Source organism: Budorcas taxicolor, chromosome 21 (assembly GCF_023091745.1).
Source record: "Budorcas taxicolor isolate Tak-1 chromosome 21, Takin1.1, whole genome shotgun sequence".
Lineage (NCBI taxonomy): Eukaryota > Metazoa > Chordata > Mammalia > Artiodactyla > Bovidae > Budorcas > Budorcas taxicolor.
Window position 1 is genome coordinate 438398 of NC_068930.1, and position 26331 is coordinate 464728.

The 26331-nt window shown below is 54.9% G+C and overlaps 1 protein-coding gene across 2 annotated transcripts in view; it reads left to right on the forward strand.

Annotated features, from left to right (window-relative positions):
* LOC128066548 (Krueppel-like factor 13) overlaps positions 1-25770 on the forward strand; it is a 39991-nt gene extending 14221 nt beyond the window's left edge. Inside the window, exons 2-3 of one of the 2 annotated variants that reach the window (XR_008201225.1) lie at positions 23064-23673; positions 24169-25770. Coding sequence is in view for 1 of the 2 variants with exons in the window: in XM_052659580.1 (XP_052515540.1) it covers positions 23064-23353 (290 nt within the window). In the remaining variant the exon portion in view is untranslated. Of the gene's footprint in view, positions 1-23063 lie in introns of both variants that reach the window. The other variant, XM_052659580.1, reaches the window with a different exon arrangement.
* Positions 25771-26331: the final 561 nt, after the last annotated feature.

Here is a 26331-nt window from a genome sequence, read left to right on the forward strand (position 1 = left end):
GCACACAGTGGGACACTCCTTGTGTCAGCAGCACCCTGGGCCACAGTGATGCCAACCAGGTTTCTTGTGTTAGGGTACAATTTCTCAGCACAGGAAATGACTGAGAACTGTTTACTGCTCACACAGTCCAGAGCTTCTGGGAGCTGGTCAGCTGGGTCCTGGGACACACTCTGGTTTGCAGGCTCAGATGGTGGCCCTGTGAACCCCATGGAGGATGGAGTCTTACAAACCCTGGGTCAGGTGGCCAGAGGGCACCTTGGCTCCCAGGCCGGGCCTGCTGTCTCCTGGTCCCAGTTCCTGAATCACTTGGGGACGGGGGAGGTGTCTGCTTCCCCGTCTCACTGGAGGCTGGAGTCATTCATCCCTCGGGGCGGGGGGGCCCAGCCCACTATGCCTGGAGCCTATCACTTCTGTCCGGAGGCTGGCCTCACTCCCTCCCTCCTCTGCATACGGGACCAGACTGTGCTGACCTCTGGTCCCCACTCTCACACCTGCGGCAGGGCTGGGGGGTCAGCAGAATGGTCTCCTGAGCATCTTCATCACCACCCTCACCCCTGTTATCAGGCCAGGGTCAAAACGTGTCCCTGAGTCCAGCCAGGGGTGCCGGGGCGCCGGGAACTGACAACAGCCGGGTGCTCGGCTGTTGGGGTGGCCTACCCCTGCCCCACCGACATGGGCCTAGCTTGTGGGGAGTCACCCTGCACTCGGGGGCCTAGGCTGAGGGACTTGTTTCCAGAGGTCGGCAGGGAGAGCTTAGGGAGGCCTGGAATGTCCTTCCAACCCTCCCTGGGGCCAAACCCGGTCATCACAGGATCTGTCCTAAGACTGTGGAGAATGAATTCTGGTTCAGAGGTTTATGGATTTTTTTTCCTTAAAAGCAGTAGAACCTTTCTGTCAACAATATTTCTGTGGGTTACAGGACAGAAAAGAGCCTGAAGGACGGCTGGCAGGGCAGGGGTTGGGGTGGTGAGGGCGCTGTGGCCAGGAGCGCTCCGCACCCCTGGAGGACAGTGCCAGCCTCCCCAAGGCTGGGCAGGCTCCTGCCCCCACACGGCGGCGGGCACCAAATGACAGGCTCCAACACCCAAGGCCATGAGTGGGGTGCACTGATCCTTGGGGCCAGCCCGGGGACTGGGGCCTGTGGTCTTGGGAAGATGCTTCTGTGCTGGGGATCTGCGTCCTCCCAGGCCTTCACAGACTTGGCTAGGGTGATGGGTCTGGAGGAGGTAGCACTGAGAACCTAACCACACCGAGGAGCAGGGTGGGCTGGCCAGGAGTCATGTGAGGTGCCACGTCCTCGGGCAGTGGGTTCCTAGCCACACAGTAGCCAAGATCAAGGCACCAGGGCTGAAGCTAGGGGCTGGCCTGGCCAGTGGCACACATGGACCCGAGTGTAAAGCCACATGTGTGGGGTTGCCCCACAGGACGGTGCCAGGGCAGGGGTGTCTTTGCTGTCCTGAGTGCCTCGAAGGCCCCGGCTCTCACTGGTGAGGGAAGCCTGCACCCCCCCCCCCCAACTTTCTCTTTCCTGGACTGTGGGGCCCTGTGCAGGTGTGTGGTGACGGGACCCTTGGGAGCAAAAGGAGGCACTGGGGAGGGAGAGGAGCGGATGGAGTCTGGAAAGTGGGGAAGCTGAGTGGGGCTGATGTCCCTGCTGGGCAGCACCTGCCTGGCTGGGGGTGTCACCGCCACGAGGCCACACTGAGACCCCGGGCGGGGGTGGGTTGGTGCCTCCCGTCATGAACACCGCTGACCTGGGGCATCTGTGACAGGCACCGTGCTCAGTAGGTATGATAACTTGGAGGCTGAGAAACCTGCCAGGGAGGCATGGAGCTGGGGTTTGGTGTCCCCCTTCCCCAGTATCCCAGGCACCCCCCTGGGGCTCCACTATTGGCACCAAGGCTCCTGAGGAGAAGGCTCCTGTGGCCCACCCTGGGGACCACCTGGGAGACCAAGGTCACGGGCACTGGCCCCTGTGCCTAGACCTTGCTGGGCTGACAGAGGTTAGGGAAGTGCACTTCCTGGCGCTTGTGGGTGGAGAGAGGGGAAAGGCAGGTCTTTCCAAAGCTGTGAACCAGTCTCCAGTAAGGCGTGGGTAGGGGGATAGAGTTTGGACTGTGGGGGTGTGGGAGCAGAGAGGCACTGCCCCGTCTCTGGGGGGTAGTCCAGAGGCAAGTCTGGGCCAGAGGGCTGTTACCTTGGTGATGAGAGCCAGGCTCAGGGTGTGGGCATCCAGGAGCCAAGAAGAGGTGGTGGGAAGGGGGAGTCTTGTGGGGGTATTCATCAGCAAAGTGGATGGGGGCCCTGAGGGAAGGGGTGGGTGACTCTGGAGGCCAGGGAAGGAAAAAGGAAAAGTGGGTGTCACGGATGCCCTTCGTGTCCCCCAGGGCAGGGCCCCAGGGCTGCATGCATACCCCTCCCCTCCAAGGGTATCTTTGAAAGAATGCACAGGAGGAGGGAAGGCTCTGGCAGCTTCTTCCTGCTCTTTCTGGGTGCCCCTCATCTATTTCTGAACACAGGACCCGAACCCTAGGTTTCCTGCTGATGGAGGAAAGTGGAAAATGCACAGGACGTGGCGGGATGTCAGGCTACCCACGGAAGAGTCCAGTCTAGAGAAGAGACAAGGACACGAGGAACATATACGGGAGCAGCCGGCAGCCCCTTCTGTCACTTCTGACTTGGCTTTGTGCTCAAGTGACAGCAGAGCCCAAGGTCTGGCTGTGTCAGCCCAGCCTGGTGCTCTCTGAGAAGAGGAGGGCCATGTGTGGCATGCGCACATGCATGTGCAGACACACGTTTTTATTGAAAATGATATTAACTGCAAACAATTTTGGAAAATTTAGAAAAACTCAAAAAAGAGATTATGTGACACCCAGTTTTACCTCTTCAGAGCAGTTGTCTGGCTCTGTCCTCACCTTTAGGTCTCTTCTCCAAAACTGGGGATGCTGGACAGCCAAGTGGAGAACTCCACAGCATCTCCCGGAAAGACGTGTCTTTTCAGATGACCCAGATCCACCATCCGTGGACCTGAGGGCAGTTTCTGAGTCGGGTCCCATCGACAGTTGGAGAATGTGTGCTCCACCCATTTATGACTTGCTGGTAGTGCTCTGGGACCGGGTCAGATGTGTTCCTGTTTCTTGTAAGAAGTAGGTTTACTGGAAACTGTGATTTTAGCGCATTGCACTTGTTTTTATTTCTGATTATAAAAGCCAAGTGTGTTCATGAAAGAGGATTTAGGAAATGGAAAAGCATTAAAAGAAAAAGAGGAAAAGCAGTAACTTTAATCCCACCTCCCACGAGACACTGTGTTAACACGTCTGCCTGTATCTATTTTAACATGAAATGTGGGATCATCCCACACAGTCATTTTACGTTTGGCCCTTTCCCACTGTGACATTCTGTGGTGGTCACATCTCCAAAGTGCCAGCAGGTCCCTGGACCTGGCTTCTCATGGTTGCCCTGTGCATCCTCGTCTGTTCGTCCCTGGTGTCCTTACTAGGCTCTGGGTTGGGGGCTGTGATACCTCCAGTGACTTGCTTTCCTGGAAAGCCTGTGACTGACTGTCACCCATGGTGGGCTTGTCCTGGTTATCATCCTGGGAGCAAGCACAGGAATGCTCACTTAGGGCCAGATTGCCTTCTAGAAAGGAAGAATGAGTGACACTACCGGTGATGCATGGGAGTACCAGCCCAGCACCCTGGCAGGAAGAAGGGTGCTCTTAAATGTCCAAGGTCTTCACAGTGAGCTGAGCTGGCTGGTAGGGAAGGCCCCAGACTTGCTCTTTACCCCAGGCCCCTCAGACTGCTCTGCTGTACCTCTGGGCCCTCAGGGCTAGAGGGCGTGAGGCCTCGGATGCCGAGATCTCCTGGCTCTGGGAAGCGGCCACGGAAGCTGTGTTCATCATTGGCTCAGGCCACACCCACAGCTCTCCATCTCTTCTCAACATTGGTCTCCACAGGAGACCCTCCACCTGGACTCCAGTTCCACTCCTCAAATTACCCGGGCTCCCTGCTCTGTACACATGGACCTGGTGGCCCGGGTGGTGGCCAGCCAAGCCCTGGTCAGAGTTTCTGGAGATGTAAATGGCACTGAGGTCAGTGCTGGGCGACTGTGGGTCTAGGCCAGCCTGGCTAGGTGTGGGCCAGCGCTCGCCCTGTGGCGGCTTCGAGGACTGAAATGTGCACACGTGTGGTGGTGGAGTCACTTGCGGTGCCTCAAGCTCATGGCCCTGGGCTGGCCCCGGGGAAGGGCCTCCAGCAGCTGCTCTGACTTGGGAATGGGCGCCCCATCCTTGGGGCCACAGCCACCCCCATGGCCTCTGTGTTCCAGGCCAAGCCGAGCACCCTTAGGAGCAAACGGGGGCTTTGTTTCCCCCTTCCCAGGAGCACTGAGTGTGACCTCTAGGGGAGCAGAGCTCCCTGACCGCCAAGCAGCAACAAGACCTGGCCCCCTCCCTTCTCTGTCTGCAGCCACTGTGCAGCCAGCCCCTCTCAGGGCAGTCAGGAGTCACAGCGCCCACCTCCCAGCCATGCCTGTGTGCTCAGGGCCTCTGCCCGCCCAACCGTGTGACCCAGCATGTCACAGACCCTTGGGCCTGGTTTCCTGGTGTGTCACCGCCACTCCCCATGGAACCAGGGCAGGGGCTCGTAGGCCTGGCTTCAGGGCACAGTCACGGGGGTTTATACCAGCCCTCGCTGGAGCAGAAGTCAGCGAGGCTAGTGCCAGGGAGGCCGTCCCTGCAGCCATGGGAGAGAAGGCCAGCTCGCAGGGCGGCAGCAGCAGGAAGTCCCCGTGGGCGGGAGGAGGGGAGCCCCAGGAGGGGCCAGGCTGGTCCCTGCCATCTGGCCGCCCACCCCCGGGTGCCCCCTGTCTGGCTGGTCCCAGCAGGGCTTGGGTGGCGTCCAGATTTATTTTCATTTTCAATTCCCTTTATTGCTCAAACCACCTCAGGGCCACAGAAAACAAACTGTTATCCTCAGCCGACCTCAGTTCCCTGGCCTCAATTGTTTGCCATTTGCTAATTTTAGCTTCTGATCATTTCCACCCTCATCCTCCCCCCAAAGGGAGACACACACCAAGAATAGCGCCTAGAAGGGGGGCGGTGTCTGCGGCCAGAGTTCCCACAGCCATCTGGCCACAAGCGGGGGTGGCCGGGGTCTGCAGCAGGACCCCCAGGTCCTCTTGGTGGGGATCCTGCACCCACAGGGCTTGGATGTGAGGAAGAGGAGGACTCTTCTGAGTCTGTTTCTCCTTTTAAACAGAAACCAGGCTCTTTCTGGGAAGTCCCCCTCCCCCATGGCCCGACCTGGCTCTTGGACCCCTGGAGACAGCAACTCCATAGCATTCCCCAAAGCACTCCCCACTTCCGGGCTGAGGGGACTCGCACAGTCCAGGGGCCTATGTGGCGCTTGGCAGGGAAGGCTCAGCCCCCGCCCCAGCACCAGGGCTCCCGCCCAGCCTACAGGCCGCCACCCTGGCCTCCATAGGGCGGATCTGGAGCCGCTAACCAAAGCCCAAGCCTAGGGAGCGGCAAGTGGGCCACAGGCATTGGAGGAGGGACGAGGTCCAGTGAGCAGGTTGGCCTCTGAGCCGGGCCTGCTGGAGGAGAGAACAGAGCCTTCAGCCCTTGATTCTCTGCAAGGTCTCCAGGCGCCCCTAACATATCAGGGTCCCGATTTGGAGACCAGAGTCTGGCGTGTCTTGGCCTAGAGTAGTGTTCAGTAAGATGGAATAAAGACACAGAAGCTGAAAGCCCCCCATCCTCCGGTGGCCACGGAGCTGGGGAGTGGGGAGCCCCCCACCCCGCACCCATTGACAGAGCTGCATGAGGGGAGCAAGCAGCTCCCAAGACAAGCACACTGTCAGAGCTGCTCTGCACACAGAGTTCTACAGAAATCAGGAGCAATGACTGAAACAGCCTAGAGCTCGTGGGGTGATGCAGGCTGGTGGGGATATTCTATGGTGGGGTGGGGCAGGCACCGCATCCACCCACCTGGTGCCCTCCATGGCTTTTGCAGACGGGTGATGAGGCTAGCACAGCAACTCTCCGAGGAAAAGGCTGGGCTGCCAAGAATGCTGGACCTGTCCCTCCAGTATTATCAGAGTCACTCGGGAGAGGGGCTGGTGGCAGGCAGGACCCAAGGCCCGCATCCACGTTCTGGCTATGACCCATCCAAAGGCAGCCATGTGGCCTCTTTGGTGGTGACCACCTTGCCCCCTGCCCAGTCGCAGTTTGGGGTGTTATCCCACTCACCTTCAGAGGTGCTCAGGAGTAAGAGATGCTGCAGGCATCCCAGGTGTTGCTCACGTTTCTTTCTTTTCCTGAGAACTAAAAGTTGCCCTTCTGCCTGGTTTTCTCAGCGCTGATATTACTGCTTCGAACCCTTGCCCCCAGCCACATGGCCCTCCGCACAGGGTGGGACATGCAGCCTGTCCTCTAGGGGACTCCTCTCCAGCTCCCTGAGGCCCTGGACTGGTGGTGCTGCTGTCCTGGGACCTGCCGCCATCTAGGCCCTGTTTCTTGGAGCCTCTGCTCCTCAGTGGAGCCTAGAAAGGCACAGGCAGCTGTTTCTGGAGACTCATGTATCTGCAGTGTTTTGCTCCTGGCCTCGCACCTGAGTCCTCTGGGCTGGATGTCTGGTCCTGGGTCTCCTAGTCAGCTTGGAGTTCGGGGGGCCTTGCTTTGCAGTCTTGAGCCTTTGCTGTGGTTGCTGGCAAGGCTGCAGCCACTCAACTCCTGGCACCTGACACGCTCCCCTGTCCTTGGAACTGTGGGTGTGGTTTCTGTCAGGGGTCTCTATGGGGGTGGTGCACCTGGTTCACCCTCCTCCCCACCGCCCCCCCAGTAGGCTGTGTTCCTGAACTTGGCCTCACTCTTGCCCACCCTGGGTGACAACTCACCCATTTGTCCTCCTGCTCTCTGGGCTCCGTACCCGGATCCTTTCATTTTCTTACCTTTGCCCTCTCGTCATCCATTTTCTCATTTTTTGCTCTTTCTCTGTGGTGCTGTCTCCATGTTCTCTGACAACTCTGAGACTGGATTTTAATCTCTGCCATATCCCCATATTGTGTGTCTTTGCTTTCAGACTCAGTTTCTGGGTCTCTTCTCTTTAAGGAGCATCCTGTTTTTGCTTCATAGATGTCGTATCTTACCTCTGAGCACCAGTGACAGCTCTGGGAGTTGCTTCTTCTCACCTCTGCATCCCCCAGGCTGCCTTTTTCCTCTGGCCTGCCACGCACGTCAGAGGCTCTTCTCATGTGTCTGGTGGCCAGTGGTGATTCTGCCCAGAGGCTGGGAGCTGCCTGGGGGTGTACCTGCCACACCACTGGGCAGGACAACCCCTTCCTCTCACAGGTGCCACTGCTGCCTTGGGCCATAATGTCCAGCTGGTCAGCTAGGGCCCTCCTTTTACTCTTGTCCAGAGATGTTATCCAGGAGGGACAGCTAGAGCCCCAGCCAGAAGTCTTCTCAGGGTGCACAAGGAGGCAGTCATTCAGGAAGAGGAAAGTGCTGTCCCTGAGGCCAGTGATGGTATAACCCTGGTGGTCCTCCAGCGTTGGAACCCACATTGTAGGTGGGGAGGACTCGGTCCATGTAGGGAGGACATGGTCCAGGCAAGTATGAAAGGCAGAGTGCATATACCCCCCTCTATCATGAAAATGCACCCAGTGGTTTATCTAGAACTCAGTCACCAGAAATCAGCCCTGAATATTCATTGGAAGGACTGATGCTGAAGCTGAAGCTCCAATACTTTGGCCACATGATGCAAGCAGCCAACTCATTGGAAAAGACCCTGATGCTAGGAAAGATTGAGGGCAGGAGGAGAAGGAGATGACAGAGAATGAGATGGTTGGATGGCATAACTAACTCAATGGACATGAGTTTGAGCAAACTCAGGGAGATAGTGAAGGACAGGGAAGCCTGGCCTGCTGCAGTCAGTGGGGTCGCAAAGAGTTGGACATGACTTAGTGACTGAACAACTACAACAAACTGGGCAGAATCAGTTCCCAAAGCCCATTGTAGCTGCAAGGGAGTCAGGCTGGAAGCATTTTCCCCTGGTGCATTGTTGCTGCAGAAGTGAAAGTTATGTCATCTAGAGAAAAGAAGACCCAGATAGCAGGTGCTGGGATATTGGGCACTTGGCTGTTTCTGCCACAGTCACCACTGGGCAGTTCCTGCACATTCATCCTTGGAATGGGCAAGCATTCAGCAGGGAAGTATCTGGCTGGCAACGGTAGCCACTGTGTGAGCCAGTCCTCCTAACACATCTGAGGAACCTTGGAAATCTCACTTTCACCAGCATTTACTTTATTCCCCAACAAGTGGGGCTGTATTAGCCCTTTGCACTATCTAAGAAGTACTGACTGACTTCTCAGAAATAAGCCAGGTAGCCTGGATGAGAGGGGAATTTGGGGGTGAGAATGGATACATGTATATGTATGGCTGAGTCCCTTTGCTGTCCACCTGAAACTATCATAACGTTGTTAATCGCCATAGTCTAACCCAGAATAAAAAGTTAGAAAGAAGTCACTGCTGTCATGATCCCACAATGTGACTGCAGAGTTTTCTGTAATTCACTGTCTAACTACTATAGTAGTCAGCTCTCCTGGGCTTCTCTCGACTGGGACAGGTTCCCAGACTTCCCTTGTTTCCCTTGACCTTGACCATTGTAAGGGGTGGTGGCCAGGGATTGTGTCGAATGTCTCTCAGTTTGCATTTGTCTGATGTTTTTCTTGGAGTGAGACTGGGTTTATGGCTTTGGGGGAAAAACACCATAGAGGAGGAGTGCTCTTCTGTGCTCAGTCACTCATGTCTGACAGTTTGCAACCCCATGGACTATAGCCCACCAGGCTCAGACTCTGTCCGTGGGATTTCACAGGCAAGAATACTGGAGTGGGCTGTCGTTTCCTAGAAGGGTTCTTCTAATCACTTTATATTGGTAGGAGAGCGACAGCTGGTATGTACTTTGTTACTCAAACATTCCAGCCTTGGCCAGGGCCAGGTCAGGTTGGCTTCTGGGTCCCTTGCCCCTGTCATGCTGACTTCCGTGCACTTCTTCACTGTCTGGCATTACAAGCTGCTTCTGGCTCATCTTGTATGTTTATCACTCCAGTCCCAGAATGAGCCATGTCTCCAAGGATCCCCATTTATGTTTGTTGTAAAGTGGTATTTAGAGACCAAGATCTAGGTGCCACGGGTGTTCCTTGTTCCCGGGGGTGTCACTGCTTCTTGCTCTTCCTGGTGGACAGAGCCAGGATGTGTCCTCGCCCACAGTCTTCACTCACTTAGCTCTCTGTGTCAACACAGGACTGAGCATGAGTTCACACCATCTCAGATTTGGGGGTATCCCTCCCCCATCCCCCAGGAAGGACTCACTGCCTCCCCTGGTCCAGAGGCTGTTGCCTCTCTGACAGCAAGACCCAGGCTCCCTCCCCCTGCCTTGCATCCACCTGTTTGTTCAGCCCTGGAGCACATGTGAAGCACTTTGGGATGGTCTGCCCTGGATTCTCCTCGAAGAGACTGGAGCTCTGTTGAAGTGTGGCCTCCTTCCTTGTCCCTGTCTCCCCACCCACCCAGACACCATGTGTTTGTTAATATGGCTGGTGTCTATTGTCCCAGCCAGCCCCCATCCTGGGATCTCCAGCCTTCTCTCCAGGCTAAACATTTACAAACATTCCAGTACATTCTTGTTGAAGTCCAGTCTATAGGTTTTGGCAAAGCGGAGAGTCTGTAGCCACCCTCCCAGTACCAGGCAGAAAAGTCCCATCGCCCTAAAAATTCCGCTCTGTGGTCGGCCACAGCCCTCCAACCCCTGGTACATTTTCTGTCCTTACAGTTTTGCCTTTGGCGGAATGTCATATGAGTAATCATACAATGTATAGACTTAGGGGTCTAGCTGCTTCTTCGTAGCAAGTTGCATTTCAGCTGCATCCACTTAACCAGTAGTTCCTTCTGTTTTGTGACTGAATGGTGCTCCACTGTGTGGATGCAGCTTATGTTAACCCCCTCACCCACTGAAAGTGCTGACTGCCAGTGTTGGCTGATGGTGAATTCCCTTGATGAATGCCTAGGAGTGGGACTGCTGCCTTGTCTAGTGAGTCTGTGTTTAACTTCTTAAGAAACTTCCCAGCCATCTTGTAAAATGACCATCCCACGTTGCATTGTCACCAGTAGCAAACAAGTTTCAGCTGCTCCACCAGCAGGGTCAGTTTTTCTGGATTTTAGCTGCTCTCATTTGTGTATGGGCTTCCCAGGTGGGGCTAGTGGTAAAGAACCTACCTACCAATGCAGGAGGCATAAGAGATGCGGGAAGATCCCCTGGAGAAGGGTATGGCAACCCACTCCAGTATTCTTGCGTGGAGAATCACCATGGACAGAGGAGCCTGGAGGGCTACAGTCCATAGGGGTTGCAAAGAGTAGGACACGACTGAACACACACACACTTGTGTAGGGTGCCATCCTCTTGTTTTCCTTTGGTTTCCTTGATGACAAATGATATTGAGCACTTTTCACATAGCATTTGCCATTTGTGCATCTTTGATAGTTGAGTTTGGGTCTCTCATCAGTATTATTATACAATCAAGTGTTCGCTTATTGTTGGGATTTTAACATTCTTTATATATTTTGGATATGAGTTCCCTTTACTTACTTTTTATTTACTTTCAGGGGGTGCACTGGGTCTTCATTGCTGCGAGTGGGTTTTCTCTAGTTGCGGCAAGCGGAAGCTTCTTTTGTTGTGGAGCACAGGCTATAGGCACACGGGCTCAGCAGTAGTGACTCACCAGCTTAGTTGCACCACAGCATGTGGGATCTTCCTGGACCCAGGATTGAGCACGTGTCCCCTGTATTGGCAGGCAGACTCTTAACCACTGGACTACCAGGGAAGCCTCAGTCCCACTTTACTTTTGATTAGCCTTACATGAAGAATATTTTTATCAAGTGAGTAAAGCTGGGTCTTTACTTGTGGATCCTAAACACATGTCCTCACCTTTCTGGGATGTTTGAGAAGAACTCCAATGAAACTGACTGAAATGTGATTCCTGGGCTCGGGCTGGGGTGCCACCAATCACAGACTCCCAGACAGGCTGTTGACAGCACACTGCTCCTAAGGCGGGAGGATTCTCCTTCTGAGACGGCAGGGAGAGGGCTGGGCCTTGACGGAGCTGCTCCCCTCAGCTCAGGGAAGACACTGGTGGGTTCCCTTTGGAGGCAGTTAGTGACATGACCACCAGAACAGAGAGGAAAGAGATGGAATCATCTGTTCTTGGGGTTCAGCTCACATGAGTTGTTCATGGCATTACGTCCCCCGGAGGAGATCCCCTGTGTGTAGCAGGCTAGGCTCTGGAAGCATTTGGGGGAGCGGGGGAGGTGACACACCTCACCCAGCCTGCCCCTTCAGGAAAAGTACAGGGATGTGAGTCGAGTATGTGTGTGACACACGGAGATGGACTCAAGCCCTTGTCTGGAGTGGCTGCTGGCTGCCTGCTGGTAGGAACCATTGGTATTTTATTCTCGCTGTTAGAAAGGGGACCTTGGGTACAGAAATTTTCAAATGTGTTTTGTAACCCTTAGCAAAAGCAGGAAAAAGACCTTTCTGAAATGCCTGGTGTGTAGTCCTTCTGACCTTCACAGGCATGTGCACCCACGCGTGTCGGTGAGTACTACTCCCTCGGCAGAGGCCTGGGTGCTGGCTTCCACGGAGACAGGCCCAAGTCTGAAATATCTGTTAAGTTTGTCGATCCCCCATGGTTCAGTGGGTTAAGAATCTGCCTGCAATACAGGAAATGCAGAAGACCTGGGTTGGATCCCTGGGTCAGGAAGATCCCCTGGAGGAGGAAATGGCAACCCACTCCAGTATTCTAGCCTGGAGAATTTCGTGGATAGAGGAGCCTGGCTGGCTACAGTCCATAGAGTGGCAAAGAGTCAGACACGACTGAGCGGCTGAGCATAGACACACATGTAGATAAGTGTAAATGTGTGTGTACATCACCATTGTGTTGCATTCTGACTGTAGAAAGCAGTGCAGCTGAAAACCATAGTGATGGCATGATGAGGTCACCCCAGATAGCAGTGGGTCCTCCATGCAGTGACAGCTCTGGGGCATGTACGTCTTCCCCCTGCACAGGACAGTGGGGCTTGACTGCTCGGGTCTGTGTTCCTGGTTAGCCGGTGGGGACAGAAGTGCTTGAGTTGATCCTTGTCTGGGGGGGTCCAGAGAGATAACTGGGCTGGCTCCATACCCACCCACCCCACCCAACACATGAATCCTGGCTGTGGTGACCTTGGGGGGTGACTCCAAGGAGCGCCACCTTGGGGCAGCTTTCACTGGCCATCCTCAGCGTCAGTCCCTTGCCAAGCCATAGAGGAAGGGGGCACCCCAGCCCAAGGCTTCTGAGGACACTGCCGGGAGTGGGGGCTGCAGAGTGGCTTCTGCTCTCCTTCCTGGCCCAGGTCCCTTGGAAACCTGCTCCAGGATGGGCCAGAGAAAGGCAGAGGGCCAGGCAGGGTGTGTGGAGAAGGGCCAGCCTTTCTCCCTGGATCTGGTAGGCTCCCAGGAGGGCACTTCTCCCCAGACAGCATGTATATCTTCAGGAAGGGAGAAGACCAGGAGAGTTGGGGGGGCGGGCAACGGGTGGCCTCCCACTCCGTGTGTGCAGCCTGATGTGCTGACTAGCACCCAGGCTTGCGGCAGGGCAATGCCCCTGAATTCCTGCTATGGCTTCTGCTCCAGCAAACAGAATCGGGTGTAACTACCCCATGTGACCGAGGCTGGCCAGACACTGGCGAGTCTGGTGACCTGGGCTCCTTCCTGAGCATCTTGGGTAGGTCCTCTGAGTCTCCCAACTGTCGTAGCAGAAGTAGGTCAGTGACAGGATTTTTTTTTTTTTTTTTTTTTGCATCTGCTCCCTCAAAAACCAAAAGCATTTTCAGATGATAGTAAAATGGCTTACTTGTTTTTATTCTGATTTACTTGTTTTATGAAGTCAGCTCTGAAAAGTCCACCATTTGGCTCTGTTCTGTTCGAGCCTCGTGACTGTTTTTCTCTAAGGGAAACGGCCTACTTCTTGTCCCTGGAATAGGCTGGCTGTAGGCACCAGGCCTGGAGGCATAGCCCAGGCTCAGGTTTTGAGGGTGCAGCTTCTGGGCGCTCAGGCCTTGCAGACAGACAGGCCAGCCTCTCAGGGAAGAGAGCAGCCTGACTCCTTCCACATGGTGGGTGCCAACAGGGATGCCCTTGCCCAGGATTGGGGGTCTGCCGGCCCTACCCTGAGGAGCCGAAGGGGAGCTTTGTGGCTCTGTGGGAAAGGTGGTTGTGCTGGGTCAGGTGCGGCTCCCCAGGCTGTCTGGATGATGGGCAGTGGCTTCCAGGGTTCCTCTTCTGCTGTCAACCCGGATGTTAGTGGCCAGGGTCAGCATGGGCGGCTGGCCATAGCCAAGCCTGGTCCATGGTGGGGAGGGAGGCAATCCTGACATGCCATCCCCTCCTGTGAGTTGGGTGAGGCCATTCTGACATTTGACCTCAGGCCCCATTTTACAGATGGTTCATCCTGACCCCCCACCTGCCTCTTGGGGTGGGTGCGGTCCTGAATGGTGTACCGACGCCCATGCACCTTAGGGACTGGTTCCCTGCCTGCGAGGCCCACCCAGGAGGCACACGGGGAGGAACCTGAGGGCTGAGGGCTGGGGGAGGGGACACAGGAAGAGGAAGTAGGGCCAGAGTGCTTGCATAGCCTCTGCCTGAGAGAAGGGTGTGGTGTGCCCCACCCCCTGGGGCCCTGGTGGGTAGTGTGGGGCCCCAGGTTGGCTCATCTGTATCAAGGAGCAGTCTGGTCCCCGTGGGAGTCTCCGAGGACTTCTGTGCAGCTACTGCTGACCGTTGTCACCCCAAGGTCTCCCCCACCTCAGGTTTTTCCATTGCTATTCCTGCTCCCCCATCCCGCACACGCCCTGCCCTCATCCTGTCTTTTTTGGTCCAGGAGGAAAACCTTTCCCAGGAGCCTGCACAGGACACCCAGTCCCTCCCTCTTTCCTGCCCTGGCAAAGGACTCCCATTCTCCTGCCTTGAACTTGGGGTTTTCATCCTGGCAGTGGGATGAACTCTCCTGGGTTGCAGGAGGAGGATGGGTGGCAGCTGGTGTCTGCCCCATCCACCCAGGCTCGTGCTAAATGGTCAGCTGTGGGAGAGTGGACAGAGCGACTTTTATGGCAGGAACCTGGGGGGCCTCCAGGCATGATTACAACCCCGGGTCTGCTGCTGTTGGAATGCGTCTCTGCTGTGTTTTAAGCCATACCAGGTCTGTCACACTGTTTATCAGGGAGAGTTCTCCATCCAGCCGGGCTGTGGAGTCTGGGTGGAGTCCCAGTCCTGCCCTGGGAACTTGTAGAAAGGTAGAATTTGTGGCTGCCATTTCTGAGTTTGCTACGGATTTCTGTTTTTATTTTTAGGTAAACACGCCATATGTTTCAAAATCCAGGGCATTTAAGTCCCTTTTCAAGGAAAGTTCTCCGAGTCTTTGCCCTCCTGGCGCCCAGCTTTCTGCCCCCACAGAATGCTGGTCCTGCGTCCTCAGGTGCCCACCCAGAGCATCTGAGATCCAGGCAGACCTGCACGCACGTGAAACTTGGCCTCCAGACTGAGTGTCCTGCTTGGGAGCTTGCATTTCTCACTCAGTGCCATCCCCCAGAGATTTCCATCTCAGTTCAGAAAGAACCCATTCAGCTCCTTCTTCATAGGAGTCTGTGGTGTGAGGGTCTGTTAAGTGTATGTAACAAAGCCTAGAAGAGCATGAGTTGTTTTGAGGCATTCGCCACACTGCATGAGCAAGTTCACATCCCATTTTGTAGGTGTGCGGGTGTAGTCTGCAGGATAGTTCCCCCAAGTTGCATTGTGAGTTCAAAGGATACACAGGTCTGTCATTTGAGTAGTCATTGCCAGGCTGTCCTCTGCAGAGCTGGTGGCAGTATGTACTTCTATCAATAAAGAGTGGGCATGCCAGCTCCCACCGTCTCAGCACCGTCATAGGTAAGAAGGGGAGTGTCTGGGGTTTCGCTTGTATCTGTCTCCTGATGGGCAGTATTGAGCATCTTTTTGGATGATCAGGAGTCATTGTACCTCCTGTTGATGAACTGTCAGTTAGTGCCCTCCTCATTTTTCTATTGGGTGTTATGTTTTCCTTTTAATTTCTGTCATCTCTTCCAGTATTGGAAATTAGTCCTTTGTAACAAGAGCTGCAGATACATTTTTCTCAGTTACTTATTTTTTGCCTTTCCTTGTGACTTTGTTTATGGAGATGTATTTTATACTTTTGTAGTCAAATTTATCAGTCTTTTCATTTATGGCATCTAGATTTTGATTCATAGAAAGAACTTCTAGCATTTAAAAGGAATGTTCTCTCATGTTTTCCCCTAAAACATCTGTGGTTTTACTTTTCCCATTTAAATCTTTGACCCTTTCAGAGTTTATCCTGATCTAAGGTATGAAGCAAGAGGTAATTGTTACTTAGTTATCCTGAGTAAGACATTTTTGGACCCTATCCCTTGAACCCTGCCTTAGATGTCATTTTCTGCTCCATAATTTCCATGGTCCTAGAATCTTGTCCAGGCATTTCTGCTGTGCTCTACTGCTAGTCAGCAGCCTGTACAACGAATGGCATGGTAGATGTGGTCATTCCCCCCACTTCAATATTATTTTTCAGAGGGTTTTTTTCTTTTTTTTTTGCTATTTCTATTTTTCTACATGAATTTTAGGACCAAGTTACCCTATTCCAAAACAAAGCAAGGCAAACAACAACCCAGAATGCCTACTTTAAAAGTACACCTGCATCGGGAGTTCCTTGGGAGTCTAGTGGTTAAGAATCCACTGTCCAGACCTTTCCGAGCCTGCAGTTCTGAGTTGGGGCTTCCTGAGCCTCTGGTCCTTGGCCGAGATGCTTCAGAGTCTTATTAAGAAAGTTTGGATCCCCATGAAACCCTACTACACCCAAGTTTACCAGGAGATTTGGGTAGGAACGGGGTTGATGGCCTATATCGTTTATAAAATCAGGAGTGCTGATAAAAGAAGTAAAGCCTTGAAAGCTTCCCAGCCCTGCGCCAACTCATGGTCATCATTAACCAGCTTTCCGCGGACGGGACATCGCCCTGGCTGTGCTCTGGGAACGTGGGACCCCGTGTTGACGTGCCGTGGTGCCGTTGCCCTCGGTCCTGAATAAACATACCTGTGAAACCACCCCCCCCCCAAAAAAAAGAATCCACTCTCCAATGCAGGGGACACAGGTTTGATTCCTGGTCAGGGAACTAAGATCCCACATGCCAAGCCCTTGAGCTGCAGCTAAGACCCAACGCAGCCAAATACATATTTTTAAAAAATACACCTGCACCCACTGTACAAACGTGGAGACACACGGGTCTGCAGAAGGCAGATTTGCTTGTTTAACTCGAGCCCCCAGGCTGTGTGTAGCAGTCTCCAGCCAGGTACCACCTCCCTTCATGTCCTGCCAGCCCTGGCATGTGCAAGAGTGCACAGGAGCGTGTGATGAGCCACATGCATGCACCACAGCATTGCTGAAGGAGAGCAGCACCCCAGGCAGGGCCAGGCAGTTTCGGCAGAAATGAGCACTGGCTGGTTGTCTAGCCAGGGACGCTCCCAGGAGCTCCGCCCATGATAACCGCCTATCTTCTCAGAACACATGTGTGTTCTCACACTAAACCTTCACAGTTACTGTGAGATGCAGCCCAGACAAATGAGCAGGAGTGCAGGTGCTGGAGAGGGGCAGGCGCTGACCTCTGCAGGGGCAGCTTCCAGGCAGAAATCACTGCTTCTGCCTGCTGAGTCCCAGAGCAAGGGGGATCCCACCAGGTGGCAGTTCTCTCTCCTGGGCCTCACCTCCCTCACCTGTACATTGGTGGGTAAGAGCTTCCAGCCTGGACTCCCCAGGACACAGGCATCCAAGTGTCAGCTCCATGTGGGTTTGTAAGACACCAGCAGAGGAGCCGAATGGTCTCCTAAAGAAGATAGAAGTCAGCTCCCCCCTCAGAGAACAGGCCTTTCTGTTGACCCCGAGGCTGCCGGTCTGGCTTTCTTCGGAGGCTGGCAATTGATCGGCCCCAGTGGTCAGCCATCTGCTGAGATGCCCAGAGTGGGAGGGAAAGCAGGCCTCCCAGGAGTGAAGAACGTGGCCGTTTTGAGGTTAGGAACTGGAAGCGGACACATGCCGGAGACCACAGATTGGAGCGATCTATTGATGAATGACAGGCCGCTTGCTGGCAGCCAGTAACTGGAGCCTGGGAGCAGCTGTTTCTCTATGGAGGCCTCTGCCCCTGCCTCCCTCTGACTGGACCAGCCCTGCCCCTCCCCCATCATCCTCCACATACCCGCACAGATGCCGTGTGCTCACCGAGGTGTGCTCTTGTGGATCTAGGCACCCCTGGACCACCTGCTTTTCTGTCCCGGGGCCCCAGGTCAGACTTCTCTTCCCTTCTCCCTTCCCCAGGCTCCCCGAAGCTGGGGCCGGTAGAGCCCAGCACTCACTGCCCAGAAGGGGCCCTGGTCTGCAGGCGCGGCGCTGGTCCTGGCTCAGGGCACCACCACTGCCTCGACTGCCCACCAGGGGCTCACACACAGAAAAGAACCACGACGTAGTTGCTCTTGGAGCCAGCACCTCCCTCACTCTGTGGAGGCTGGCAAGTTTGGCCGAGGTAGGATGGGCCGAGTGAGGTCACGGGGCGCACACGCCCTTGACGGAGGGCAAACGGGAGGCGGTCTCTGGACCCATCCGAGCGGAGCATGCGCACTAGTGAGCGCGGCTGCACCTGCGCAAGACGGGCCCCGGGGCGGGGCGCCGTTGCGGGGGTTGGGCGAGGAGAGCCCTGGGCTCCCGCCCGGCCTCTTGTGGCTTCTCAGAAAGAACACGCTGTCCCCGCCCAGGCCTGCGGCTTGGGCAAGAGTGTGGGACGCCCTGTTCCCTGATAAGATGAGGCAACCGCTTTCGGCTGCCTCGCAGGGCGCCAGGGAACATTTATGTAACCCCCGCCCTGCGTGCCCCTACCCCACCCCCACGACCCGCTCACTGCGGGACCGTGTTCCCCGCAACTGCACACCGCCAGGCTCGGCCCCCCACCTCGTCCCCACACTACATCCCCAAGGATCAGCATCCGCAGGTCCTCAACCTGCCTCCACCGTTACCCTCGTCCCTCGGTCCTGGCTCCTTGGGGCCTAGCATTCACTGGCGGGTACCCACCCCTCTATCGTGGTAGGCCTCTACCCCAGTCCGTGGATCTCGAAGGCCCTTCACTATCACCCTGGCCCTCCTCCAGTTTACCTCTCTCCTCCCTGAGCATCCAGTCCCTTTGCTGTCACCCTGCCTCTCTTCACAAGGTCTCTCGTCCTCCTGTCCTATGGCCCCCTCGGCCCACATACCTGCCGCCCTCCTGGCTTCTGAAGTTGGGGGTGGTGGGCAGAGAGGCTGCAGGAGACCTGGACTCCCTTCAGGGGTCTGGGGTCTGAGTCCTTTCTGCGCTGGGCTGAGCGCCCTCCGGTGGTAGCTCGCGGTAGCGCTCCTGTGTCCTGATTACATCCTAGGAGGAGGCAGGTGCAGAACTTGAGCTTGGTTTCCTCTCGGCTTTACTTAGTGCATGGGTGGACCGTCCCCCCCCGGCCCGACCTGGGTCTGCTGGCCTCCCGCCCGACTCTGGGTACACCCCTCACATACACACACATTCAGCTCAGCCACCATGCCACCTGGGGCCAGTCTCCGGAGCCCCACCCTCCAGAGGTTTTCAAAGTGAGGCCCAGAGACACCTGCAGGTACTGCAGACCCTTCCAGGGAGCTGTAAGGTCAGAACTATTTTCATAACAGTAACATTATTTGTTCTTTATTCTCTCAAAAGAATACAGTGGAATATCCCAGAGGCTGTGTGATGTATGGTGACATCACCCCTCTGACAGCTACTGGAATGTGTGCTTGAGTTTAAATATTTTGTTTTAATTTCTGTGATAAATGTCGATGGACATAACCCAGGTGAACAAAAGCTCCCTCCCTGGGAGGGAAGCTCCCTCTCACCCTTCCTAAAAGGGTGAGCAGCGCTGTTGGGGAGGACTCCCGTCCATGCTGCCTTTGCCCCACGCTTCTGGTCCACCTCCTGGGTGCCGCTTGAATGTCACCACTCAGAGGCCAGCTGAGCCAGACCCAGTGCCGCTCGAAGCCAGCATGAATCATAACTTCTGAATGGTTTATCTGTCTGTCTATGGACCGGCTTATTGGCCTCTGGGAACAGGCTGCTGGAGGAATAGAGAAGGGAGCAGGGAGAGCTGTGTCTGTGGGCATCACACCCACATCCCCAGGGCCAGGCATTATGTTTGTACTCCATCGTGCTGCTGATACCTGGGCAGGCTGAGGGCTGCTGGCTGGCTGAGTGGTGATGCTGGACCCTCCCACCTGCTGCCACCAGGCTGCCAGGCACCAGCACTCTGTCCTGCTGAATGTCGCCCCTCCCTGCTGCCCTGGGATCATGAAACCCTCTCTAATTATATCCACCTAAGGAGCCTCTCAGAGTTGCAAGCAGAAGGACCCTGAAAAGGACAAGGTCCCAACGAGGACAGAGCGGCTTATTAGGAAGCAAGGCTGAGTGTGACTTTGGGTTGGTTCTGTGCCCCCAACCCCTGGCTCCTCCAAGCAGGCCCAAATCTGAGAAGACTAGTTGATAAAAAGATAAAAGTGACAATAGCATCTCAGGAGTCATCACTGGGCATGTACCAGGCCCAGTGCCAAGGGCTGCTTGAGTTCAGTCCTGTAGAATCACCACCTCACTATGAAGATGGGGCACTGTGTTCATTTCCTGTGGCTGTTGTAACCAGTTACCACAAGCTGGGTGGCTTGAACACCCACAACAGAAGTGTGCTCTCTCACTGTGGAGGGCAGCAGTCTGAAATCAAGGTGTCGGCAGTGTCAGTTCTCTCCCCCAGTGTCTGGTGGCCACCCCAGATACCGAGTCCCTTGGCTTATGGGCCCATCATTCTTTGGAGTCCTTTTCCTTCTCTTCTGGTCTTTGTGATCTCTTCCCATGATCTGTACCTTATCGTATCTGGAAAGACATTTTTCCCAAATAAGGTCACATTGCCATCTTCCAGGGGTAAGCACTTGGATATATTTGTGGTGGGGGCACTCTTTACCCCATGGCGGGCAGTGAGGGACTTGTCTGAGGCCTTAAGACAGTACATAGTGGAGAGAGGGGCCGAGCCTCACCTTGAGGCTCAGCACTGCTCATGTGAAGGACACCACCATATCCTGTGCTGGACCTTTCCAAGTACTTTATAACAACTGTGTGCTGTAATTCTGCTAGGATAGAATTTGAACTTTTTTTTTTTTTTTTAAGTTAAAAATGTTTTCATCATGTGGGATTTTAGTTCCCTGACCAGGGATCGAACCTGTGTCCCCTGCAGTGGAAGCACTGAGTCTTAACCACTAGACCACCAGGGAAGTCACCTTGTTTGGCATTTTAGTTTACTTCTAATTTAGACAATTTTCTTGTATGCCTTCTCTTTTTCCTGGAGTTTCTAATTGCCTCTTTTTTCTTTTAACCAAAGAATACTATGTGCTTTCACTGCATCCTGAAATTCATTCAGCCTCTTAACTATACTCTCTGGTGTGTGGAACTCCCTTTCTTGTAAACTTCCTTGTGTGATTCCTGGCCCACAGCTCCAGTGCCCCATCAGGTCTCTTCACTCCTGTCCGGAGATGACCCTTCATTGTTCACTCACTTCCCTGGCTTCTCTTTTTCTTCTTATTTTTGCTAGTGTGTGAGAGGTACTCTTGGGAGGATCTGTTGGTCTGTCATCTAGTGCGGCTTATAAGACAGCTGCTGTCTGTCCCAGCCTCTTTCCCTCTCAGGTGACCTGCTTCTCCCCTTTCTCTCAAGTAAGTTCTGCAGTCTCTTCTAGTGTTCTAACATTGCAGATACTCTTGGCAGGACCCTTTGTTCACTATTCCGCCCACCTCTATGATAACCCTTTCCATGTTAGTTTCCTGTCTCCTTCTTTTACTGTAACAGATTGCTGTGGTTGTTCAGTCACTCATTAGTGTCCGACTCTTTACAACCCCATGAACTGGAGCACAGTAGGCTTCCCTGTCCTTCACCATCTCCCGGAGTTTGCTCAAACTCATGTCCGTTGAGTTGATGATGCCATCCAACCATCTCATCCTCTGTTGCCCCGTTTTCCTCCTGCCCTCAGTCTTTCCCAGCATCAGGGTCTTTTCCAGTGAGTTGGCTCTTCGCAACAGCTGACAGATCCTATTCTATTGTTTCTTTGGTAATTTCCTCTCCTCCATTTTTTTCTGTTCTTTTACTCAATAATGTCTTCTGTTAGATGTTGCACCCACAGGATCAATTCCCTGTGACTCTGAACTGTGACCTCCTGCTCTTTGTAACTATCAGATGGGAAGTGGTTTGCTTGCCTGCTTGATTGTGAACCCCCTGCCCACACACCCTTTTACCCAAAACAAAGTCAGTAAGGAGAGCATACAGAGCCATACAGAGCTTAGCTTCAGCACTGCTAGGAGACAGAGAACACCGCAACATTCCCATATTTTCTAGAGCTGTTTCTGTTTTTTTGTTTGTTTTTTTCTGTTTTCCTGGGATATTTCCTTGAGTATGTTTCTAGTTTTCCTATGGGATTTTTGTTTGTGCAACAATACTCAATTTTAAAACACTTATTCTCTGTACTCTGAACTTCCTTTTTATGGTATCCTGTTTACGCATAAAATTTTGTCTGAAATATCTTGAGAATGCTAGTCAGAATTTTTAGGTTAATATTCTCTTCTGTTTCCTGGCTTCACTCTTTTTCCTCTGGAGTCAGTGGTTTTGTTGCTGTTGGCCTTGCCCTTTCGTGCCACTGGTTTTCCTTGGCTGCCTGGCCATCTTTGGGTGTCTGTTTGTATTTAAGGTTGATGGCCTCATTGGGGGTGGGCAGTGTCAATTTCCTCCGTTGAGCCCTGATGGAAGGGCTTTAAAGACCAGCTCTCAGCTTGAGGGCCAGAGTCTGGGAAGGAGGGAGAGAAATATAGCAGGAAGGGGAATTCTATGGCCACCGCCAGTGCCAGAGGCTGCCCTCTAGGGTGCAGGAACTCCCTGCTGGTTCTCCCTGTGCAACTAATGCCTATTTTGTGTGTGGTTCAGAGTTTGCCTGGGTGAAGGCTGGCCTGCCTCTTGCTCTAAGCTGTCCTCCGCTTCCTCTCTTGGGTGTCACCCCCAGTCTCCTCTGCTGACTGTTAGCCAGGTTGGAACTTCTCAGAGAGGAACAGCAGCAGACTCTAGCTGGAGCTGCAGTCAGTCTCTTGGCCAGTGCCTGCATGCTCAGCCATGTCCGACTCTTTGCAACCTCATGGACTGTAGCCCACCAGGCTCCTCTGTCCATGGAATGTTCCAGGCAAGAATACTGGAGTGGGTTGTCATTTCCTCCTTCAAGGGATCCTCCTGACCCAGGGATCTAACCTGCATCTCCTCCATTGGCAGGCACACTCTTTTTACCACTGCACCACCTGGGAAGCCCATAAACAGACTCTTAGTCCCAGAAAACTGTCTGTCCTGACCTGTTCATAATACAGATGAGGAGATTGCAGAGGGTCTGAATGGCTGGGTGCTGAGGTCGGCAAACTGTCTGCAGATCCTGCAGGATTTGAGGCTCTGGAGTTAGGGCTTCCGTGGGGTTAGGGTGATCTTTGGGGTCAGGGTGATGTGGCCAAACTTGCTGGCTTGCGAGCTCTCCCGGAGCCTTCCCCGATCCCAGCTCCCATTCTTAGAGCCCAGGGACCAGCCTGTGCTTCCCGCCGCTCAGGCACAGCTGACCCAACACAGGCTGCTGGGTAGCACGCACTTGAGGGGGCCGCAGCACCTGGGATCCTGTCATTTACTCCCGGGAGGGGTCGGATGGAAGCAGATGGGACGGGACAGGAGGGTGCTGGCGCCCACATGGAGGTTGCCGGAGATGGGGCGCCAAGGAAGGGGCGCAGGGAGGGCGGGGCAGCCGAGGGTGTGCGCTGAGACTGACCCTAAGCCCTCTCGCCCGCAGGAGAGCGCCCCTTCGCCTGCAGCTGGCAGGACTGCAACAAGAAGTTCGCGCGCTCCGACGAGCTGGCGCGGCACTACCGCACACACACGGGGGAAAAGAAGTTCAGCTGCCCCATCTGCGACAAGCGCTTCATGCGCAGCGACCACCTGACCAAGCACGCGCGCCGCCACGCCAACTTCCACCCGGGGATGCTGCAGCGGCGCGGCGGGGGCTCGAGAACCGGCTCGCTTAGCGACTACAGCCGCTCGGACGCCAGCAGCCCCACCATCAGCCCAGCCAGCTCGCCCTGAGCGCTTGCACGTGGGGCGGGGCCCGTGGCAAGCCACGCCCCCACCAGGCCACGCCACGCCCTGAGGCCCCGCCTCCTTTCCACAGCCATGAGCAGATGCTCTCACTTCTCGTGATTCCGTGTCTTTTCCTTTTGTAATAAGAAGAGAGGGAAAAAAAGAGAACTTTATGAAGTCGACGACAACAACAACAACAAGAAAAAAAACAATTTTCTTCACCTCAGGTGTCAAATTTGTAAAAAACAAAAACAAAAAAAAAACCCACAATGAAAAAAATTCCAAAAAACACCATCCACAATTGCACAAGAGACATACCCACGCAGGTGAGATTCAGTGGTGTTGAGCCCGCCCCGCCCCCCCCCCCCCCCCGACTTTCTCAGGGATGGACATGTTCCATGAGGTCAGTGAGGATGCCCCCTTCCTGCCGCCTTATTCTGTACATAGATTTCCACTCTGGAGTTTCCTTCAAGGTGTGGGCACACACTGGGGGCGGAGCAGTGCAGGTGGAGCTCCCCACGGGCGGCAGATGGAGCGGTGGTCACCAGCCTTGTGCTTTCAGGGCAGACCCCTGAGCAGGGCCCACGGCTCCCTCTTCCTGCCCCCTGCCCAGCCTCAGGCTGGCCCCAGCGGCAGTGGGCTAAGAATGCAGAGGTCTCCAAGGAACACCTCAAGCCGTGATGGGCAAGGGGAGCAGTTCTCACCTCGGGGACCCTGCCCAGGTCCCTCTCAAGCGCTGGAAGCAGAGATGCAATCCTGGGTTGGGCAGACCAATGCACCGTCTGATGTCCACACGGCTTTGCGATGCTGTGTCCCCGCAGAAGGCGCCAGGACCTTCCACTATTATACCACGTCCTCTGACTGGCCTCCTACAAGGATGTCCAAAGGTGTCACCAGTGCAACCAGTTCCTACATTTTTCCCAACTGACCCTGCTCGTGAGACGCCTTTGTTTGACACGGTGGGTAAAGCGGGGCTCTGTGCGTGTGGCCTGTGGTGGCCTTGCGTAGCACTCCACGGAGACTGTTCGGTAGCAAGAGACCGGAACATTGTGACTTGGAACTTTGGGGGGTAGCAAGGTGGACGCTATGGGAAATGCAGTCGGAGAACATACATTCTCTTTCCTCCCCGGGGAGCACCGGACAGAAGTTGTGGGAAGTACTTTTTTTCAGACCCACCGTGTCCCCAGCTGAGACTCAGTGAACACTCACCTTCTCCGTGAGCTGTGTCCCCTGGACTCCTCCCTCCCTGGTCTCCCCCTCCCACCTGGGAGGCCCCAGCCCACCCCCAGCCTTGGGGCACTGGGGTATAGGGTCCCCATTGCCAGCCTTCCCGAGCAGAGAGCTGGGGACATCTCTCCGGGAGCCCCGACCCGGGCAGGTGGGTCAGGCAGGCTCCATCATGCTCCCCTGTGGAGGGCTGGGGCAGCCCCCGCCCAGGCACCTCCCTGGCCTTCCTCCAGGGTGTCAGGGCCTGTAAATACAAGTCCCCAGGATAGTGTGTGTATGTGTGTGTGTGTATGTGTGTGTGTGTGTTGGGGCAGGAGTGTGGGTTTGGGAAGGACTTGGGGTATCTTGCAGAGACCTCTGTTCATTTCAATGAGGAGGAATGACCCTTGGGACCTCAGAGGGCCGTAGCAGGGCTTCCCTGAGCCCAGAGTGCCTTGGTTGTGGCCATCTTGCTTCTGCCCCCACCCGATCACAATGAGGGGTACAGCATGGAGGAGCCCCGGAGACCCAGCCCCAGCTGGTGCTCATGGGCCCTGGGCGGCTCCAGAGTACATGGGCGCCCCATGTCTTTAGCAACTGCCGTCCTCTGCACTCCAGGTGCCCATTTCTAACTCTGCTATGTCAGCTGGGGTCAGTCAGTGGTGTGATAGGGGCTTCTGAGAGCATGGCAGGTACGAGGTGGGCAGGTGTATCGCTCTTGCTGTGCATGGAAGTCGGGCAGAAGCGGCATGGGGGTGAGGCCCCACCCTGGCCTCTGTTGGGGCTGGGTGACAGCCCTGCTCGCATTTGGTCCAGGACAGAGAACAGAATGTGCTGGACACCTGAACAGAGCAGTGCCCTGAGCACCAGGGGTGAGAGCTTTTCACGCCCAGTCCCCAAGTGAGGCCGGCAGGGCCCTTGGAGGTCCCTCCCAAAGCCGTTTCTGTGTGGGGCCGAGAAAGCCACACTCTGAATACATTTCATGTCTCAGGAACTCACATTCCAGGTTCAGGAATTTTATTCCAAAGTTCTTTGGTGCGCTCACTGCCCACGCGGTCCCCAAAGTCAGGGAGGGGGGCCACGTGCCCTGCGGGAGCCTGGTGTCTTCTCGCGACCTGGCTGTGGCATTGCCGAGGAAAGAGGGTTTCAGAGCCCACGTCTCTCTGCACATAGGAAGAGGGGAAAGGACTCTAAACCCAGTCATCTTGGAATAAAAGAAGAGCTGGTTTGTTTTGGAGGGGGGAGGGGGGTGGGGGAGGGAGGGAAAGTGGGCGTTTGCTGTTCCCAAAGAGAGCACTTAATTTAATTTTTCCTCTAAGTGACCCAGGGCTGTTCCGTCTGCTAGATGGAAGGGTAACATTGCCTTAAAACAGAAATATGCAGGCACGGGCTATTTTTGGCAGATGAGTGTGTCCTCGTTCCCAAAGCAGTTTTGGTCTAATGGCAGGGTGCGGACCTTCCAAAGTGGGCCTGGCTCAGGACACGGGCTGCTGCTTCTCTGCCTTCGGGCATCTGGAGAGAACTGGCTGGCACTCGGAGCACTTGGCCTGGAGCTCCAGCCAGCAGGCCATACTGGCTCATCTGAGGCTAAAATTCATCTCACTTGAAGGGTGGGGAAAATCCATGCATCTCAGGCTAGGTTCAGTTGGGCTTTTGCTAGCATCTCATCATCACATGTGGAAGGAGGGAGTGCGGGGCCTCCTTCCCTCAGACCCCCGTGGGAAGTGGTTGCACCATGGTAGGGGTGGGTGGAGGACCCTGCTGAACAGCCTGCATTT